The 21,364-nt window shown below is 43.1% G+C and overlaps 1 protein-coding gene across 5 annotated transcripts in view; it reads right to left on the bottom strand.

The window, feature by feature from the left end:
* usp47 (ubiquitin specific peptidase 47) overlaps nucleotides 1-21,364 on the bottom strand; it is a 227,780-nt gene that overhangs the window by 13,923 nt on the left and 192,493 nt on the right. For all 5 annotated transcript variants that reach the window (XM_063061574.1, XM_063061573.1, XM_063061576.1 and 2 more), the window contains 4 exons: nucleotides 12,067-12,242; nucleotides 11,182-11,262; nucleotides 5,394-5,509; nucleotides 3,930-4,048 (listed from right to left, as the gene is read on the bottom strand). In XM_063061574.1, the coding sequence (XP_062917644.1) occupies nucleotides 3,930-4,048; nucleotides 5,394-5,509; nucleotides 11,182-11,262; nucleotides 12,067-12,242 (492 nt within the window). The remainder of the gene's footprint in view (nucleotides 1-3,929; nucleotides 4,049-5,393; nucleotides 5,510-11,181; nucleotides 11,263-12,066; nucleotides 12,243-21,364) is intronic.

Genomic DNA, 21,364 nt, shown 5'->3' with positions numbered 1-21,364 from the left:
GGTCTCCCTGCCCACCATTTGTGACATTTACCAGGACTGCTGTATACACTCATCCCACAATCTCTCTGACCCACTACCATCAGGAAAGAGTTAGAGAAGGAGAAGGACCAGGACCAGTCCTAGTCCAGCCAGACTGGGTAACAGCTTCTTCCCTCAGGCTGTAAATCTAACAAATACACTGCCACCACCAAGTTCTCATCACTAGCTCAGCAAGCTGTTTAACATATGTTTTAGTGTTTACCCCTGCTGCGAAAGACATGCAGTTTGAATCATATTTTATTAGCTTATTTGTAGTAATATTTTGGTTTATGTGCGGTGTATGATATATTTTGTGTGGTGCACTGTGATCCGGAGGATTGTTGCTCCGTACAGTTGTATATATGTATTGTGGGTGTACCGTGGTCCAGAGGATCGTTGGTTCATACAGTTGTATAAGTACAGTCAGATGACAATAACTTGAATGTGCTTTCTGCCTTCCTGACCTCTTATTGTGCCTGCCTGCTTATTCCATGATTCATGCAATGGAACACACGAATGACTCTGCACTCTCTCTCTCTCTCTCCATTTAGATAGTCCATCTTTCCATTCCTCTTGCTGATTCCTGCATCTCACATTTTCTCCACATTAAGCTCCATTTGCCACACTATTGGCTGGGTGGGTTGTGTCCTTGATTATCCTGGCATCATGTCTCCAGAATGACAAAAACAGGCACAGGAGGAGGACAGGGGAAGAGACAAAGGAGCAGAGAAATGTACATCTCCAAGATCAGAGACAAAGAATAAACAGCAGAAGAGATTAAAAGATGGCAGATGAAAGGACTGCACATCTCCAGAATGACAACGAGAGGCACAAGGGTGGCAGATCAACCAGAAATGATGCCATCAAAAGTGTCCTTCGTTAAATGAGGAGGAGCTATATTTGCCTTGCTACACATCATTCTTCTTTAATAAAATGAGGTTTTCTTCTTCAATTTCCAAAGCAAAGCGATACCAATAGCATTCAGGAAAATTTAATGTTCATTCTGGTCACATCAGACTGCACTACCCTTCTCTCAAAGGGTGCCCCAATGGGTCACTCCGTTGTCTAGTAACCCTTAATTCCCTTACTATGTAAAATCCTATCAAACTGTTTCTTAAATATATTTAGTGAAGAAGCCTCAACTGCTTCCCTGGACAGAGAATTTCACAGATTCACCACTCTCTGGGAAAAACAGTCTCTCCTCATCTCCATCCTAAATCTTCTCCTCTGAATCTTGAGTTCTAGTCTTACTACCAATGGAAGCAACTTTCCTACTTCTATCTTATCTATCCCTTTCAAAATTTTGTGTATTTCTATAAGATCCCCTCTCATTCTTCTGAACTCCAGAGAGTGTAGTCCCAGGTGACTCAATCTCTCCTCGTAGGTTAACCCCTTCATATCTGGAATCAACCTGGTGAACCTCCTCTGCACTGCCTCCAAAGCCAGTATATCCTTCCTCAAGTATGGAGACCAGAACTGCATACAGTACTCCAGGTGCGGCCTCACCGGTACTCTGTATAGTTGCAGCATGACCTCCCTGCTTTTGAATTCAATCCCTCTTTTACTAAAGGGTAATTAATATACAGTAATGTGCAAAGGTCTTAGGCACACACAGTATAAATATAGATAGCTGGGGTGCCTAAGACTTTTGCACAATACTGTAGCAACTTTTATGTACTGCTGCCGCAAAAAAAAAACAAAGGATGTAAAAAAGGACGTAGGCAAAAGATGGGCAACTATAGGCCAGTTAGCTTAACATCTGTAGTCGGGAAAATGCTTGAAGTTGTCATTAAGGAAGAAATAACGAAACATTTAGAAAGGAGTGGTTCCATTAGACAGACGCAGCATGGATTCAGAAAGGGCAGGTCCTGTTTGACAGACTTACAGGAGTTCTTTGAGGACATGAGTGCAGTGGATAGAGGGGAACAGGTGGATGTCGTATACTTGGATTTTCAGAAGGCATTCGATAAGGTGCTGCACAAGAGACTTATAAATAAGATATGGATGCATGGAGTTGGAGGAGTGTATTGGCATGGATAGTGGATTGGCTAACCAATAGAAGGCAGAGAGTTGGTATAAATGGGTGCTTCTCCAGTTGGCAGTCAGTGGTGAGTGGGGTGCCGCAGGGGTCCGTGCTGGGCCCGCAGCTGTTTACCATTTACATTGATGATTTGGAAGAGGGGACTGAGTGTAGCGTAGCAAAATTTGCTGATGACACTCAACTGAGTGGAAAAGCAAATTGTACAGAGGATGTGGAGAGTCTGCAGAGGGATATAGATAGGTTAAGTGAGTGGGCCAAGGTCTGGCAAATGGAATACAACATTGGTAAATACGAGATCATCCACTTTGGAAGGAACAATAGAAGAGCAGATTATTATTTAAATGGTGAAAGATTGCAACATGCTGTTGTGCAGAGGGACTTGTGAGTGCTTGTTCATGAATGGCAAAAAATTGGCTTGCAGGTACAACAGGTTAATAAGAAGGCAAACAGAATGTTGGCCTTCATTGCTAGAGGGATTGCGTTCAAGAGCAGGGAGGTCATGCTGCAACTATACAGGGTACATGTGAGGCTGCACCTAGAGTACTGTGTGCAGTTCTGGTCCCAATACTTGAGGAAAGATATACTGGCTTTGGAGGCAGTGTAGAGGAGGCTCACAAGGTTGATTCCGGGGATGAAAGGGTTAACCTATGAGGAGAGACTGAGTCACCTGGGACTATACTCTCTGGAATTCAGAAAAATGAGAGGGGATCTTATAGAAACATACAACATTTTGAAAGGGATAGATAAGATAGAAGTAGGAAAGTTGTTTCCATTGGTAGGTGAGACTAGAACTAGGGGACATTGCCTCAAGATTCAGGGGAGAAGATTTAGGATGGAGATGAGGAGAAACTGTTTTTCCCAGGGACTGGTGACTGTGGAATTCTCTGCCCAGGAAGCAGTTGAGGCTTCTTCACTAAATATATTTAAGATACAGTTAGATAGGTTTTTACATTGTAGGGGAATTAAGGGTTATGGGGAAAAAGCAGGTAGATGGAGCAGAGTTTACAGACAGATCAGCCATGATCCTACTGAATGGCAGGGCAGGCTCGATGGGCCGGATGGCCTACTCCTGCTCCTATTTCTTATGTTCTTATGTTATGTTCAAATTTCATGACATGTGTGAGTGATGATACACCTGATTCTGAGAGGGGTCTCTGTTGTGGACTGAAAATTGGAAAGGGTCAGGGAGAGGGAAATCATTGTTGGGAAAAGGGGAAGGGAGAGGGAATGATCAATAAACCAGTTGTTTGGAATCAAATGACCTTGCCTGGTGTCACAGGGGTGAGTGTGTCTGCACTCCTGCCACCGTCACCCCCCCCCCAATCCTGTGGCACTCCTCTGCCACCCTCACCATTCCCAACATCCTTTGCTCCCACCAGATTTACAAACTTGCTCTCTGCTCCACAATGACAAATACAGTACTATGCACCCTAGCTATATCTATGTGTCCAAGACTTTTGCATAGGACTGTATTTGATCTCACCAACATTTAAACAGAGCCAACAATCTACAGAAATACTCCCCAAGTCTCCTGCCCTGCATTAAACTGTGTTTCCCCAAACTGACCCATACTAATTTAATTGGTACAGCACAACTTTGTGGGTTAAAGGACGTGTTTCTGTGCTGTACCGTTCTATGTTCTAAGGGCTTCTTGTCCTTACATGTTAATTTAAAATTCATATTCAGTCTTACTGAGTCCCAACATGAACTCTTCCAATGACTCTTCAGTTCAGTAGCTTCCTGTCCTCCTGTACAGTGGCCTTTTGCCTCATCGCTGGTGGATACACTTTCAGATGCATCAGATCTAGAATATCCTTCCCAAGGAAGATTGCCGTTAAAATCTAGAATGTCTTTCCCTGAGGAAGCTTACCATTAAGTGCCTCGAGGAAAACCTCCCAGTTGCTCGAGATGTTAATGTCATTCTCGTAGACGTGGTAGTCTAGAAAGATTGTTCCAGGGTTCTTCCAAGTCTTTTTCCTGAGCCTAAACCTGTCATACGTGATGAGAAATTGTCAATCAATGTACCACAGGAAGGTGCAGTAATGTACAAATGGACTAACATCATGAAGGATCCCACCCACCTTGCCCGTTGACCGTTTGTCTCAGTCCCATCAGGAAGCATCCACACCAGGACCACCAGATTCAAAGAGTAAAGCTGATCAACACCTCCACCAACTAACCCACCTCTCCACACCCCCAACCACCACTACTTCATTATTTCCTGTTAGTCACCTTTTGTATAGATACCCCTGTGCCCGGCGTCACTTTATGGACAGACAATTAATCTGTGAATACAAGTTATCTTATGTATTTATATTTATTGCATTTTTTATTATTGTGTTCTTTATCTTATTGTGTTTTTTTTAGCCGCATCGGATCCAGAGAAACAATTATTTTGTTTTTCTTTACACTTGTGTATCAAAACTGTATTGAACAATCTTGAAATCATTAAATTAGTTACAAACTGCTGCAATTTTTGACAGTCACTATTCATCCACCAGTTCCTGAACCATACTCCATGAAGCTTCAAGTTCCTGGGTGTCAACATCTCTGAAGATCTATCCTGGGCCCATTACACTATAAATAACATACACCAGCAGCTATATTTCATTTGGAGTTGGCAGAGATTTGGTACGTCACCAAAGACTGTAACAAATTTCTATAGATGAACTGAGGAGAGCATTCTAAATGGTTCCATCAGCATCTGGTATGGAGGTGTCACTGTATCAGATCGCAAAAGGCTGCAGAGGGGTGTAAACATAACCAGTTTTATCTGAAGCCATGTGGGTTACCTCCGGGTGCTCCAGTTTCCTTCCACATTCCAAAGGTGCACAAATTAGAGTTAGCGAGTTGTGGATATGTTACGTTGGTGCTGGAAACATGGCGACACTCACGGATAGCCTGCAGCACATCCTCGGACTGTGTTGGTCATTGATGCTAAACCAGGTGAGGGCCACATGCAAGATTCATACCCTGGTGAGATAGGGACATGCCTGTCCTAGCAGGTGAAATCAGCTCTGGCAGACTGTGCAATGAGATCTGACAGCCAGGAAGACAGTTCTGCAATGTTCCGTGGAGAGGAAAGGGCACGATGAGGCACAGAGGAGTGATAGGCATCCACTGCAACCAAGGAAGGCCCCAGTTTGTGTCGACTACTTGTACCACCGGATCTGGACGTCTGAAATCAAGAGAGTGGGACCATCCCAGTGCAATAGCTTTTCCATTTTAAGAGCTCTCCCGCACAAGTATCCTGGCATTGCTGGATACGACAGAGCACCTCAGTGGTTTAGAAACAGACACCCAGTGCTTTGTTACGTTTCAGTTAATTTCTTACCTGTCGATGCTGAGATCGAGGCCACACTGCTCTCTCAGCTGCGGCAGAAGTTCCTCCTTTGATTGACGCACTGTCATGCCTTTAGCAAACACAGCATCGAGGAGAAATTTACAAGGCTGTAATATAAGAACACATATATAGTATATGCAAAACAATCTTTGATGGAAACATCATTCTGGTTTGAAATTTATTAAAGACTAAACATGCTTGTCTGGACCAAACTCTTATTATTTACAGTCATAAAGGTACATCAGAATATTGGCCTTATTTCCCGGAGAAACTAGACTATTCAAATGTATTTATTCAGGCAAAATGGGTGAAATATTTGCTGCCCATCCCAAGTTGTCCAGAAACATTGATTCAACCATAAAGTAGAAAATGAGTGAATTACAGATAGAAAGGGAAAGGTTGAATAGTTTAGGACTATATTCCCTGGTGCATAGGAGAATGAGGGGAAATTTAATAGAGGCACAGTGCCTATAAAAAGAATTCACTCCCCTTGGAAGATTTCATGTTTTATTATTTTACAACATTGAATCACAGTAGATTTAATTTGGCTTTTTTTTTGACACTGATCAACAGAAAAAGACTCTTTCATGTCAAGTGAAACAGATCTCTAGAAACAAAAAACACAGAATTACTGATTGCTTAAGTATTCACCCCCTTTAATAAGACACACCAAATCATCACTGGTGCAGCCAACTGGTTTTCGAAGTCACATAATTAGTTAAATGGAGACCTGTGTGCAGTCAAGGTGTTTGAATTGACTGTAGTAAAAATACATCTGTATCTGGAAGGTCCAACTGCTGCTGAGTCAGTATCCTGGCAAAAACGACACCACAAAGACAAAAGAACTCTCCAAGCAACTCCGTGAAAAGGTTATTGAAAAGCACATCAGGAGATGGATACAAGAAAACTTCCAAGTCACTTAATATCCCTTGGAGTACAGTTAAGTCAATCATCAAGAAATGGAAAGAATATGGCACAGCTGTAAATCTGCCTAGAGCAGGCTGTCCTCAAAAACAGCATGATCGTGCAAGAAGGGGACTAGTGAGGGAGGCCACCATGAGACCTCCGACAACTCCAGGGGAGTTTCAAGCTTCAATGGCTGAGATGGGAGAAAATGCACATACAACTGTTGCCCGGGTGCTTCACCAGTCATAGCTTTATGGGAGAATGGCAAAGAGAAAGCCATCTCAGCTAGTGTTTGCCAGAAGGCATGCGGGAGACTCTGGTCACTTAGAAGGTTGTTCTAAGATCTGATGAAACCAAAATTGAGCTTTTTGGCCATAAGACTATGTTTATGTAAGCCAAACACTACACATCATCAAAAAGACACTATCCCTTCCATGAAGCATAGTGGTGGCTGCATCGTGCTGTGGGGATACTTCACCGCAGCAAGCCCTGGAAGGGTTGCGAAGATAGAAGGTACAAGGAATGCAGCAAAATACAGGGAAATCCTGGACGAAAACCTGATGCATTTTGCAAGAGAACGGTGACTTGGGAGAAGATTTGTTTCCCAGCAAGACAACAACCCCAATGTAAAGCCAAATCTACACATGATCGGCTTAAAAACAAAGTCAATGTCCTGGAGTGGCCAAACCAGAGTCCAGACCTCAATCCAATTGGTTTTTCTTTATTTTACGAGGTTGAGTTGCGAGCTCAACATTCAACCCGGCACGGATGGAAAGCGTACTCAGGAACAGCCCGACTGGATTCGAACCCGGGAACCTCCGCTCTGGAGTCCGGCGCTGATGTCACTGCGCCACCAGCCGACCACTAGCCGAGGAGACTAGATGGGCTGAGTCACCTCCTATTTCTTATGGCCTTATGTTCTCAGTATTATTTGCTTATTTATTGTTTTGTATTTGCAGTTTGCCTTCTTTTGCACATTGGTTGTTTGTCAGTCTTTGTGTAGTTTTCCCACTGACTTTATTGTATTTCTTTGTTCTACTGCAAATGCCTGCAAGAAAATGAATCTCAGGTGACCTATATGTACTATGATAATAAATGTACCTATGTCACACAGATTCAAAGTAAATTGAATGTGGAAGAGTCTGCTCAGTAAAATGTCTGTGAAGTGCAGAGGGTAATTTGCTACCCCTCCCTGTTACTCCCATGCTTCTTCCAACCTCTGCATAACAGCAAACTGACCATATTACTTTCCCCAAGCATGAAGACTAATCAACACTCCACCCACTAACCCACCCCTCCACATCCCCAACAACCATTCTTTATCATTTCCATAAGACCATAAGATATAGGAGTAGAATTAGGCCATTCAGCCCATCAAGCCCCAATCTCCTACCTTCTCCCCATATCCCTTCATGCTCTGACAAATCAAGAAATTATCAACCTTTGCCTTAAATTTACACAAGGTCTTGGCTTCCACAGCTGCCTGTGGCAATGAATTCCACAGATCCACCGCTCTCTGGCTAAAGAAATTCCTCCTCTTCTCCATTCCAAAAAACGCCCCTCTATTCTGAGGCTGTGCACCCTGGTCTTTGACTCCCCCACCTTCAGAAACATCCTCTCCATCTCCACTCTATCCAGGTTTTTCACCATTCATTAGGTTTCAATGAGGCCACTCTTCATTCTTCTGAATTCCAGTGAGTAGAGACCCTGAACCTCCTTTGAACCCTCTCCATGTCAGCACATCTTTTTTTATATAAGGGGCCCAAAACTGCTCACAACACTCCAAATGAGGGCTCACCAGTGACATGTTTGCTTTTATATTCTAGTCCTGTCAGAGTCACCATATGTTCAGACACTCATGTGTCGAGCATTACTTTATGGACATACGATCAATGTATACAAGCTATCTTACAAAATTACATTTATTGTGTTTTTTATTATTGTTTGTTATCTTTTTTTTGTTGCACTGAATCTGGATCAACAATTATTTCATTATTAACAATTATTATTACACTTGTATCCGCGAAGAGAATCACGCCTTGTCACGTTTGGAAGCTCGCGTGCCTCAATGACCCGGACAGCTATGCTGGCTGGAGTTAGGGCTTTATGCCTTAGCTCTTGGTAGGGTCACCCATGCTAAAAAAGTCAAAGGGTAGAGGCCAGACTGAGATTAGTCCACCTGTTCTCCTGGTTCAGGGGTTCAGCTCTGGGCTAACAACCCTGACAGGTCAAACAAAACTTATGGGAACAGCAATGAAGAACCCTTCTACATCTGTGTGTAACAGTACTGAGGACCCTGAACCACATGTGGGGCAGAACAGAGAAAACCACCAAGGACAGAAAGAGGACCTTCATCGCTGTTCTAAACACCAGCAGCGTAACAGGCAACAAATTACATGTTGTGATGGGGTCCTGAATTACCCCTATGAACTGTGCTTTTGGAAAGAGAGAGAGAGGCGAAGACTGCTCACAGTTTGTTTATACTTTCCACAAGGACACTGGCAGCTTCCAAGTTCTTACAGAGAGAGAAGGGAGGAGCTGCTTGATGGACAGCTAGTATTCAGCACAGTGAGATAAATGGGTCAGCTGTTAGACCTGGTGACACATGGTTTTGGACACTGAATGAGCTTTGTTGTGCCCACAGAAAAGATGGGTTTTGGAGGATCGATTAGTGGCTCCCACAGTGTGAAAAGGGTGTGACCGGTGGGGAGTTATTCGTGTGTCCAACCCTCGCCTGGGTTGATAATCCCACCACAGAAGAACGGTCCCTTTTGTTGTAGTCATAGTCGGTGACTTCTAAAGGATTTCAGAGGACAAGGGGAAGATCGACGGCATTAGCTCACCTGAAGACTCAAATCTCTCCCTCTCTCTCTCCATCACTACTCAACTCAATACCACGAACTGAACTGAACTTTACTCATCACCGTAAGACTATCTATTTACCCCTAGACTTGAAGAAGCTTGGTTTTCATATATTTCCACACTTAAATATAATCATTGCTAACCTGTTTGATATATCTGCAGTTATATTACTGTATTGTGTAGTTACTAATAAATACCATTAGTTAATAGCAATACTGGGCTCCAAAATGTTTTCCATTTCTGCTGGATCTTTAACCCATCACGGGGTACGTGACAATGTGTATACTTGGAAATGACATTAAACAATTCTAAATCAATTCTCTTCAACAGAGAAGGAGATGGAGCTCACGGGGACTGGCCAGATCTGCACACCTTCATGTTCAGGTGTTTCAAGCAATCGTAGCTGGCAATACTTAACACACTCTCAAGTAACCAATGACACTGGAATGTTATTCCACCAGTTAAATGGCAACTGAAAAAGAAAATTGTGAAAATCTCCACTCCTGCTGCAAGGCTTCAACATTTACACAAACATTTACCATGGATGAATTCTCCATTTTTACTATGCCAGTGGGAATTTTAAAATGAACCAGCAATGGTTGCATTCACATAAAGATGTAATGGGTCCCATGGGTTGAATTTTACACTATTCCAAATTATTTTTAAAACATGGTTTATGAGGTGCTCATAAGACCACCAAGCGCGGCCTCTCCGGTGAATGATATCTGTAATCTGTCAAGTAGGGGACCGTGCACAATCCTGATTTGATGGAGACAGACGTGAGAGTACAGAGGAACATCTGGAGAAACTTGTGAAATGCCCACTTCGCTGCTGCTGCTACTGTGTGGTAACCGGAATCTCCTGAGGAGAAAGCCCTGAATCCTCGGCTTTGCTTGTTTCAGCGGCGAGGTCGAAGGCGCACGGCTGAGGATGGCGCTCGGGAGGCTGTATTGGAGGGGCTGGTTGGAGGCTCGAAGTTTTCGGATGGAAGGACTGATTGTCGGCTGTGGTCGGGTGCTTCCAATGCATTGGCAAGTTGTCGGTGCCTGGAGGTTTACGGCAGGGAGTTTCTCCCTTTTGCCGCCTGCTATCGGGGACTCAGGAGTCGATCGGGACTTGAGACTGTTTTTTTTTTACCGTGCCCATGGTCTGTTCTTTATCAAATTATGGTATTGCTTTGCACTGCTGTAACTATATGTTACAATTATGTGGTTCTGTCAGTGTTAGTCTTTGGTTTGTCCTGTTTTTCTGTGATATCACCCTGGAGGAACATTGTATCATTTTTTAATGCATGCATGCATTTCTAAATGACAATAATAGAGGACTGAGTGTCCTCATAATCTAATCTAATTACCAAAGTGTAACCCAGAAATCACAAACTCATCTATATTCCAAATAGTCAATTAAGTTTGAATGAGGCATCCATTGATTGGGATTGACCATGGATGTTATGTCCTAGCTACCTACATATATGCAAGCCAAGGCAGTACGATATGGAGAAGAAGCTGTTGCCTATGCAGCAGGCTTCCCCTCTCCACGCAGCTGATGAATCCAAAGGAATGGCAGAGACCGACAGGTTAGCACCAGAGGCATCACAGGAGTTGCCAGCAAATGTTGAACTCCATGTAGGACTGCCTCAGGGACTCCAGCTCTGGATTCTTGTCAGGGTTTATTCCCAAAGCTTTCCCCATGAGTTTAGCCACAAGGCACTGGAGGTTCGAGTTCAGAGTTTTTCTCCTCCTAGATGAACCACCAGCCCCACAGCTGATGAGCCCCATCTGGCCGAAGGGAATTAAGTTCACAATCGAAATAATTAAATCTGCATCAATAATCCAACAATTGCTTAATACAGAAAGTTAATTCACCTCGATTTAATCAATGCCCAACAGTCTCCCTTTCTGGTCCTGAGCTCACTCTGCACATCACAGGCTCGAGCACAGGAGAGAAGGCTGGCTAATCAAGGGCTTCTTCAGGTCTGTGACAAAGTTTAAGTAAATTTAACTAGACCTACCTCTGGATCATTCACCAGCAGCTGGTACACTTTAACACGATATTCTCCTTTCCGCAGAGCTCTCCCAAGTCGAATGGTTATCTAGAGGTTTGTTTTTAAAGGAAGGATTTGGATAATATCAAATTAGAATTATCACTAAAGATTAGCAACTATACGATCACTTTGCACTGAAGTGGGCTTTGTTTATTTTTCCTGCTTTAATTGTGTTCTAGTACCACAACTTTATCATTTCCTGTCAGTAACCTCCTGTGCCTAGCATCACTTTATGGACATACAATGAATCTATGTACAGTATATAAGCTATCTGATGTGTGTGTATATATATATATATATATATATATATATTTATTGCGTTTTTTTTATGATTGTGTTCTTTATCTTATTTTTTTGTGCTGCATTGGATTCGGAGTAACCATTACTTGGTTCTTCTTTACACTGGTGTACTGGAAGTGACATTAAACAATCTTGAATAATTGGTTTATGTTTTTCTTGTGAATGTTGCTTATCCGATGTTGTTTGCCTGTGATGCTGCTGCAAGTAAGTTTTTCATTGCATGTCTCTTCCTGCCACTGTCTATAAGGAGTTTGTATTCCCGTAGGCCCGTAGAAACTCTCCCCGTGACCACGCGAGTTTCCTCCGGGTGCTTTGGTTTCCTCCCACAGTCCAAAGGCATACCAGTTAGCAGGTTAATTAATCTTTGTAAATTGGCCCATGATTACACTTGGATTAAATCAGGAGATTGCTTGGCATTTGTGTGTGTTACTTGGAGATAAAGTAATTTTAGAGTCTTTGCAGAGCTAGTTCATCAGATGTAAAATAGTTAAATGTACAACTCAAAACATACGTCTCAGCAACAGTGGATTAACATTAAATTCCATTTCTCACCTTATTGTCATCAGAGAACGATGAAAGAGTTTCATTTAATCGAACACTCTCAAACTCCTGGCTGTTAGCATAGACTCGGAAGATCTTAAACTGGGACGATGGAACTCCGATATAAGGCTCCAACTGCTGCTTGAATGCAGCCAGGGTGATGCGTTTATCAACAAACACCAACAAATCTGCAAAAATAAAATTGATATTAAAACACCATAAATAAACAATAGTTCAGGGCACACTGTATTAGCACAATTACCACTCAGTCAAAACGTCTGCTTTGGTGTGCATAGTAAGTGTTTTTGTAAAGGCTACAGTCAGAGTGGAACAGAATTATTACCACGTAGCCACAGGACCCGTTATCACAATGTCTCTTTAACCAAGCTAACTGCTGGCTCACTAGACTCAGTTCCAGTATGCATAACACTCACCTCAGCAAGACCAAGGAAATGGAATTGTTTTATTACTGTCATTCTATAAACTGTATGAAAAATAAACTTCTTATCTTGGTACATGATAATAATAAACCAATACAATATATGTATTGAGGTGGAAATGCACTCCCACCAGGATAAAGTATCACCTACTCTGATGGATAAGTCATGTCTTCCGACTTGCGTCTCTCCAAACAGATCCATTATGCCCAGTTGGAGGGAGGTCAAAGATAACATCAAAACAGGCCCATAGAAATTCAACTTTACATCTAAAAACTGGGAAGACATTGCACTCCATAGATACACCTGGAAGAAATCTGTGCAAGAGGGACCTCCGCTGATACCTCAAAGAACAAGTGGCGGTTGCTAAATGACAGACTGAACAACCAACCACAGCCACCACACACATTGTCAACACAGCACCAGAATATGTGGATCCTGGATTGGCCTCCAGAACCACTGAGGACCCATCAATGAACAATCCTTCAGGAGATCACTATATTTGACTCAAGTGATTGTACCACTACTAACAGTGAAGAGTTTGTCACAATCACATTTATCATCAGATTCAGACTTATCACATGCACATTGAAACATACCAGTAAAATGTGTCATTTGTGTCAACAACCACGGCCATCTCTAAAGTTGTGCTGGGGGCGACCCACAACACGTTCTGGTGCCAGCAATGTTCAGCAAAACAACACCACCAAAACAAGCCCCTTTCCCACCCTCCTCAGGACAGGTCACCTCCAGGTCTCCATCCAGTCCTTTGCCCCGGACTCAGACATTGGGTCACCAACCTCCAATCCCTGCGCAGACTCACAGACATTGCCATACATCACGAAATTTGTTGTTTTGTTGCAGTAGTACAGTATTAGACATAAAAATTGCTCTAAATTATAGAGTGTGGAAGTAGAATAGAGGGGTCATGTTCATGGGTCATTCAGAAATACTTGTTTTGCATACCATCCATAGAAATGAATTCATTACATAGTGCACTGAGGTAGCGCAAGGTAAAACTATAACAGAATGCAGAATGAAGTACAACAGTTGAAGAGAAAGTGCAGTGCAGGTAAACAATAAGGTACAAGATCATAACCTCATTGGCAGGTCAGCGGTGAAAAAGGGTGAGCAGGTTCAATATCTGAGATAGGTGTCAACATCTGAGGATCTTGGGCCAACACACTGACACAAGCATGTAGAAGGTATCCCAGTGGCTCTACTTCATTAGGAGATTCGGTACGTCACCAAAGACCCTGGCAAGCTTCTATGGATGCCCACTGGGATGCATTCTGACTGGTTGCATCGCAGACTGGTATGGAGGCTCTATTGCACAGGATGGCAAGAGTGTCCTACACTCAGCCAACTCCATCTTGAGCCGTAATCCATCCACCCCCCCGCCCCCGCCATCGAGTTTATCTTCAAAAGATAATTCCTCCTGAAGGTGGCATCCACCACTAAGGACCCTCAAATTGAGACACGCACTATGAGACCCAACGTAGAATAGGGGATCATTTCATCGAACACCTTCGCACTGTCCACCATAACAGCCAGGATCTCCTCACGGCTCACCATATTAAGTCTACTTCCCATTCTCACACTGACATGCCTATCCACCCCCTCATCTGCATCTGGCCTAAACAGATGAGAGGAACTATGTCTTGGTGGTCTCCAACCTGATGATATCAACACTGATATTTCTAACATCTGGAACCACTCCACCTCAATGGCTCTCCACATGGCTTTAGACCACCTGGACAACAAAAAACACCTACGTCAGGATGCTGTTCATCCACTATAGCTCAGCATTGAATACAATCATTCCCACAATCCTGATTGAGAAGTTGCAGAGCCTGTACCTCCCTCTGCAATTGGATCCTCTACTTCCTAACCGGAAGACCACAGTCTGTGTTGATTGGTAATAACATATCCTCCTCGCTGACGATCAACACTGGTGCACCTCAGGGGCATGTGCTTAGCCCATTGCTCTACTCTCTGCATACACGTGACTGTGGGCTCGGCATAGCTCAAATACCATCCACAAATTTGCTGACGATACAACCATTGTTGGTAGAATCTCAGACGGTGACGAGAGGGTATACAGGAGTGAGATATGCCAACTAGTGGAATGGTGTCGCAGCAACAACCTGGCACTCAACTTCAGTAAGACGAAGGAGCACATACCAATCTTCATAGAGGGATCAGAAATGGAGAGGGAGCAGTTTCAAGTTCCTGGGTGTCAAGATCTCTGAGGATCTAACCTGGTCCCAATATATCAATGTAGTCATAAAGAAGGCAAGGCAGTGGCTATACTTTATTAGGAGTTGGAAGAGATTTGGCATGTCAACAAATACACTCAAAAACTTCTATAGTTGTACCATGGAGAGCATTCTGACAAGCTGCATCACTGTCTGGTGTGGAGGGGCTACTGCACATGACTGAAAGAAGCTGCAGCAGGTTGTAAATCTAGTCAGCTCCATCTTGGGCACTAGCCTACAAAGTTCTCAGGATATCTTTAGGGACTGGTGTCTCAGAAAGGCAGCGTCCAATATTAAGGACCTCCAGCACCCAGGGCATGCCCTTTTCTCACTGTTACCATCAGGTAGGAGATATAGAAGCCTGAAGGCACACACTCAGCGATTTAGGAACAGCTTCTTCCCCTCTACCATTCGATTCCTAAATGGACATTGAAGCTTTGGAGACTACCTCACTTTTTAAAAAAAAATTACGCAGTATTTCTGTTTTTGCACATTTAAAAAAATCTATTCAATACATGTAATTGATTTACTTATTTATTATGTTTTATTTTATTATTATTTTTCTCTCTCTGCTAGATTACCTATTGCATTGAACTGCTGCTGCTAAGTTAACAAATTTCACATCACATGCCGGTGATAATAAACCTGATTCTGTTTCTGTTCCACCCCCCACCTTTCTGGTATTCCCTTTTCCCTCCCATACCCCTTCAATTTTCCCTCCCCGTCTTCACAACCTATCCATCACCTGCACCTTCCACATCCACCTCCTTCCCTTTATTCCATGGTCTACTGATACCTCCTACTAGATTCCATCTTGTTCAGCCTTTTTACCTCTTCTATCACCTCCCAGCTTCATCCATCACATGCCAGCTCATGCGCCTCCCACTCCCCTCTATTCTGCCTTCTGCCCATTTCTTTCCAGTCCCGATGAAAGGGTCTTGGTCCAAAATACGAACTGTTCATTTTCCTCCAGAGATGCCGCCTGACCCACTGAGTTGCTCCAGCGCAGCGTGTTACTTCTCATTTGGGTCATCCAAAGTTTCAGCGTCTCTGAATACAGGAAGATTACTTGAGACAGAAACAAGATGTTTTTTCACTCAGAGGGTGGTGAATCTTTCAAATTCTCTACATAGAACACTACAGCACAGTACAGGTTCTTTGGCTCACGACATTGTGCTGAATTTATAACTAACTCTAAGATCAATCTAACCCTTCCCTCCTACATAGTCCTCCATTTTTCTATCATCCATGTGCCTCTCTAAGAATTTCTTAAATGACCCTATTGTATCTGCCTTGGCACCAGATTCCATGCACCCATCACTCCAAAAAACCTACCTCTGAAATCCCCCCCTGCACTTCACTCCAATCACCTTAAAATTAACACCTGCTGTATTTGGCATTTCTGCCCTGGAAAAAAGTCTCCGGCTGTCCAATTGGTTTTTGCCTCTTATTGAGGAGGAGAAGATGGCGGCGTGACGCAGCTTGCAGCAGCCACTCCGGTGGTGATATCTGTTATCTGTCAAGTAGGATGCCGTGCACAATCCTGATTTGATGGAGACAGATGTGAGAGCACGGAGGAACATCTGGTGAGACTTCTGAAATGCCTGCTTCGCTGCCACTGTGTGATCCAGAATCTCTGGAGGGGAAGGCCTCGAGTCCTCTGCTTTGCTTGTTGCTTGGCGGCCGGGGCTGGGTCAAAATGCGTGGCAGAGGATGGTGCTCGGTTCTTGGTGTCGGAGGGCTGGTCCGAGGCTCAAAGTTTTTGGACGGATTCAGAGTCCGCTGCGGTCGGGTGTTTGCGGCGCTTGGAGGTTCATGGTAGGGAGAGTTTATCTCTTCTACCGTCTGTGTGAGATGATGGGGCTATCGGGACTTGAGACTTTTTTTTAAACCGTGCCCATGGTCTGGTCTTGTCAAATTATAGTATTGCTTTGCACTGTTGTAACTATAAGTTATAATTATGTGGTTTTGTCAGTTTTAGTCTTGGTTTGTCCTGTGTTTCTGTGATATCTTTCTGGAGGAACATTATACCATTTTTTAATGCATGCATTTCTAAATGACAATAAACGAGGACTGAGTGTCCTCATAATCTAATTTAACCTAATTATCTTGTACACCTCTATCAAGTTAACTCTCATCTTTCTTCGCTCCAAAGAGAAAGCACTGGCTTGCTCAACTTTTCTTCATGAGACGTGCTCCGATCCAGGCAGCTTCATGGTAAATCTCAGCATCCCCTTGAAAGCTTCCACATCCTTCCTATAATGAGGCAACCAGAATTCTATTCTACATCAGAACTACGGTGAATATACACAACAGAAGTGTGGAGGCTCAATCAAACAGTGCAGAATTTGTGGTTATAAAGGAAACCAATGGAATTGGGGATAATGCAAGAAAACAGAATTGAGAGAGATTATGAGATTGATTTTAAAGGTCAAATAACCTACTCCTAATCCTGAAGCTCATGTTCAGTAGATACAATTGTGCTGGGAATTGACTACTTTAAATGTAGCTTGAGGTTGAAGAAAGTTCAATTTCTCTCCTGCACACGCCTTGGTGAAATGTTTCCTCTGCTGACTTGGAGACCAACAGTCGCAAAGGAAACTGAGCCAAAACTGTCAAGGAGAGAAGCCAGTCTGTAAACCTGCCAGTAACAACAAAACAATGTTTTGATTGCTCTACTCTCCCAAGGACTTCTTCCATTAATAAGACTGCAAGCAAATAAAGAGTGCTAATCTAACAGTTTTATTTCAATGTTCATGTTCCGCTGGGGCATTAACTATGGAAATGGCCAAAATCTAGAACCTAGAATAAATATTCATGCACTGTATTACATCTGGCAATAAAAAATGTCACTTAGCCTATCACATCTCTCAATAATACACTCAGGGAAGATGGCGACATGCGGGATGAGCAGAATTTATGGATTATTTTGTAACGTGTAGGAGTAATAATATAAAATAAAAAATGATGAGTGTATACAGAATTACATTGGACCATAAGACATAGGAGCAGAATTCAGCCATTCAGCCCATTGAGTTTGCTCCACCAATCCATCATGGCTGATTAACTATCCTTCTCAACCCCATTCTCCTGCCTCCTCCTAGTAACCTTTGTCAAGCTGATGAAGCAAGAACCTATCAAGCTCTGCTTTAAATATACTCACTCGCTTGACCTCCAAAGCCATCTGTGACAATGAATTCCACAGATTCCCCACCCTCAGGCTACAAGAAATAACTCCTAAATCTGTTCTAAATGGGCTTCCCTCTATTCTGACTCGGCAAGAACCTATCAGAGGCACCTCAGCCCAGTATTCCCATGCCAGTGCTCATGCTCCAACATAAATCTAATTGCACAGCCCTCCATTGTTTGATCATCCATGTGCTTATCTAAGAATTTCTTAAAGGTCCCTAATGTATCAGCCTCAACCATGATCCCTGGCAGCACATTCCAGGCACCCACCACTCTGTGTAAAAAAAAAAAAAAAAAACCTGGCTCTGACATACCCCCCATACTTTCTTCCAATCATCTTAAAATGATGGTCCCTGGTGTGGTCATAATATACACCAATTCACCTCAACCACTCAGTGGTAGCAACTTTCATATTCTGATCACACACGAAGTAAAGAGGATTCTGCTAGATCTATCAATAACATACTTATGGTTTCTAGTTGTGGTCAGCTGCCTTGTGTGGGCACAGATCTGACAGGTCCAATTCCACATTAGCCTCAACAAACAATGAACTTATTTTGCTTCAAGGTTTCTGCGTTTTGGAGTAATAATCTCCAGATGTAATTAAAGACCAGCCCCCATTCTGAAGATGAAAAGGAGCTTTCATTACTTTAGTGTTAGTGGAATTATTTACTGCATGCTTGATGTTCCTACTCTACCACTCCAACATGTGACATCAGATTTAACGCAAGACGCCTTGGACGGACAAAAAAAATTCATGAATTTAAACACCACCAAGAAGGCTTAAAACTTCTTTTGAACTGTCATTCACAATCACACTTTTTTAAAAAAGATGTAATTGTATGAAGTATTCTTCACGGGAACTCCACAGGATAGAAATTATACAGTGAGGTAAAATGTTTAAATGGCATTTCTGGCCTTGTTAAATTGGGCACAGAATAGAAAGGCAAGGAAACTACCATAAATCATTCTGCACAGTTTAATCAAGGGTGAATGCAAGCACCATAGACAAGAGGTTTATTGAAAGGGTTCCAGCTCCATCATGGGTACAACTCTACGCACCAGAGGACATCTTCAAGAGGTGATACCTCAAGAAGGTGGCATCCATCACCAAGAACCCTTACTGTCAAGAACATGTCCTTTTCTCATTAATACCATCGGGGCAGGAGGTACAGGAGCCTGAAGACCCACACTCAACCATTCAGACACAGCTTCTTCCCCTCCATCAGAGTTCATGAACCCATGAACACTAGTCCATTATTCCTTTTGTTTTTTTTAAAGATCGTAAGCCATTGGTGCAGAATTAGAACATTCGACCTATTAAGTCTGCTCTGCCATTTGATCATGGCTGATTTATTATTCCTCTCAATCCCATTTTCCTGCCTTCTCCCCGTAAGCTTTGATGCCTATTTCTCACTGCTACAGTCAAGGTGGTGGTATAGGAGCCTGAAGACATATACTCAACATTTCAAGAAACTGCTTCTTCTCTTCTGTCATTAGATTTCTGAATGGACAATGGACCCATGAACACTACCTCACATATTGTTGCTCTCTTCTTGCACTACATTTAATTTTTTTTTAATATAAATAGACCATAAGATACAGGAGCAAAATTACGCCATTCAGCCCATTGAGTCTTCTCCACCATTCCATAATGGCTGATCCCAGATCCCACTCAACCCCATACACCAGCATTCTCACCACATCCTTGATGCCCGGACCAATCAGGAAACTACCAACTTCTGCCTTAAATATACCCACAGACTTGGCCTCCACCACAGTCTGTGGCAGAGTATTCCACAGTTTCACCACTCTCTGGTTAATAAAATTCCTCCTTACCTCTGTTCTAAAAGATTGCTCTTCAATTTCGAAGCTGTGCCCTATAGTTCTGGATACCACCACTGGAGGAAACATCCTCTGCACATCCACCCTATCTAGACCAGTGGTCCCCAACTACCGGGCCGCAGACTGGTACTGGGTCGCAAAGCTTGTGCTACTGGGCCGCGAGGAAACGATACGAGTCAGCTGCACCTTTCCTCATTCCCTGTCACGCACTGTTGAACTTGAACATAGGGTTGCCAACTGTCCCGTATTTGCCGGGACATCCCGTATATTGGGCTAAATCGGTTTGTCCCATACGGGACCACCCTTGTCCTGTATTTCCCCCACTAAGGCTGAGCGTTCCTATGAAACCTTTCGTGCCGAAATGGTGTAAAGCAAAGAAGCAATTACCATTAGTTTATATGGGAAAAATTTTTGAGTGTTCCCAGACCCAAATAATAACCTACCAGATAACACATAAAACCTAAAATAACACTAACATATAGTAAAAGCAGGAACGATATGATAAATCCACAGCCTATATAAAGTAGAAATAATGTATCTACAGTGTAGTCGGGAAGATTAAGCCAAAACCGACTTGTGGGGAAAAAAATCTGTATGTACGCGCATGCGCACACAGGTGCTCATGCAAGGCTTCATGGTCATGGTAGTCTTTCTCAGGGTAAACCCAAGTATTCTGTATTTGACTGCTACTTTTGTCCCTATTTGGGAGTGAGAAAGTTGGCAACCCTAACTATAAAAGACATGTTGAGGTGAGTTTAACCCTACTTGAACACCTCCCCCCCCACCCCCTGTCCGCAAGAATATTGTCAATATTAAACCGGTCCGCGTTGCAAAAAAGGTTGGGGACCCCTGATCTAGACCTTTCAACATTCAGTAGGTTTCAATGAGATCCACTCGCATTCTTCTAAATTCCAGTGAGAACAGGCCCAAAACTTCCGATGCTCCTTATATGTTAACCCCTTCATTCCCAGAATCATCCTTGTGAACCTCCTCTGGACTCTCTCAATGATAACACATCCTTCTTGAGATACAGGGCCCAAAACTGTTGACAATACTCCAGGTGCAGCCTGACTAGTGTCTTATAAAGCCTCAGCATTATCTCCTCACTCTTATATTCTATTCCCCTTGAAATAAATGCAAACATTGCATTTGCCTTGCAACACACACAAAGTGCTGGAGGAATTCAGACCAGGCAGTATCTATGGAAAAGAGTACAGTCGACGTTTCCGGCCGAGTCCTGATGAAGATTTGGGCCCAAAATGGTGACTCTACTCTTTTCCATAGATGGTGCCTGGCCTACTGAGTTCCTCCGGCATTTTGTGTGTGTTACTTGGATTTCCAGCATCTGCAGATTTTCTCTTACCTGTGATTACATTTGCTTTCTTTACCACAGACTCAACCTGTAAATTAACCTTCTGGGATCCTTGCACGAGGATTCCCTAAGTACCTCTGCACCTCTGATGTTTGAACCTTCGCCCCTTTTATATAATAGTCTGCACTATTGTCCCTTTTACCAAAATGTATTATCATACATTTCCCAACACTGTAATCTATCTGCCACTTTTTTGCCCATGCTTCCAA

Source organism: Mobula hypostoma, chromosome 11, assembly GCF_963921235.1.
Source record: "Mobula hypostoma chromosome 11, sMobHyp1.1, whole genome shotgun sequence".
NCBI lineage: Eukaryota > Metazoa > Chordata > Chondrichthyes > Myliobatiformes > Myliobatidae > Mobula > Mobula hypostoma.
Note: the sequence above shows the minus strand (reverse complement) of the source record. Positions and strands in the feature narration are given on the sequence as shown.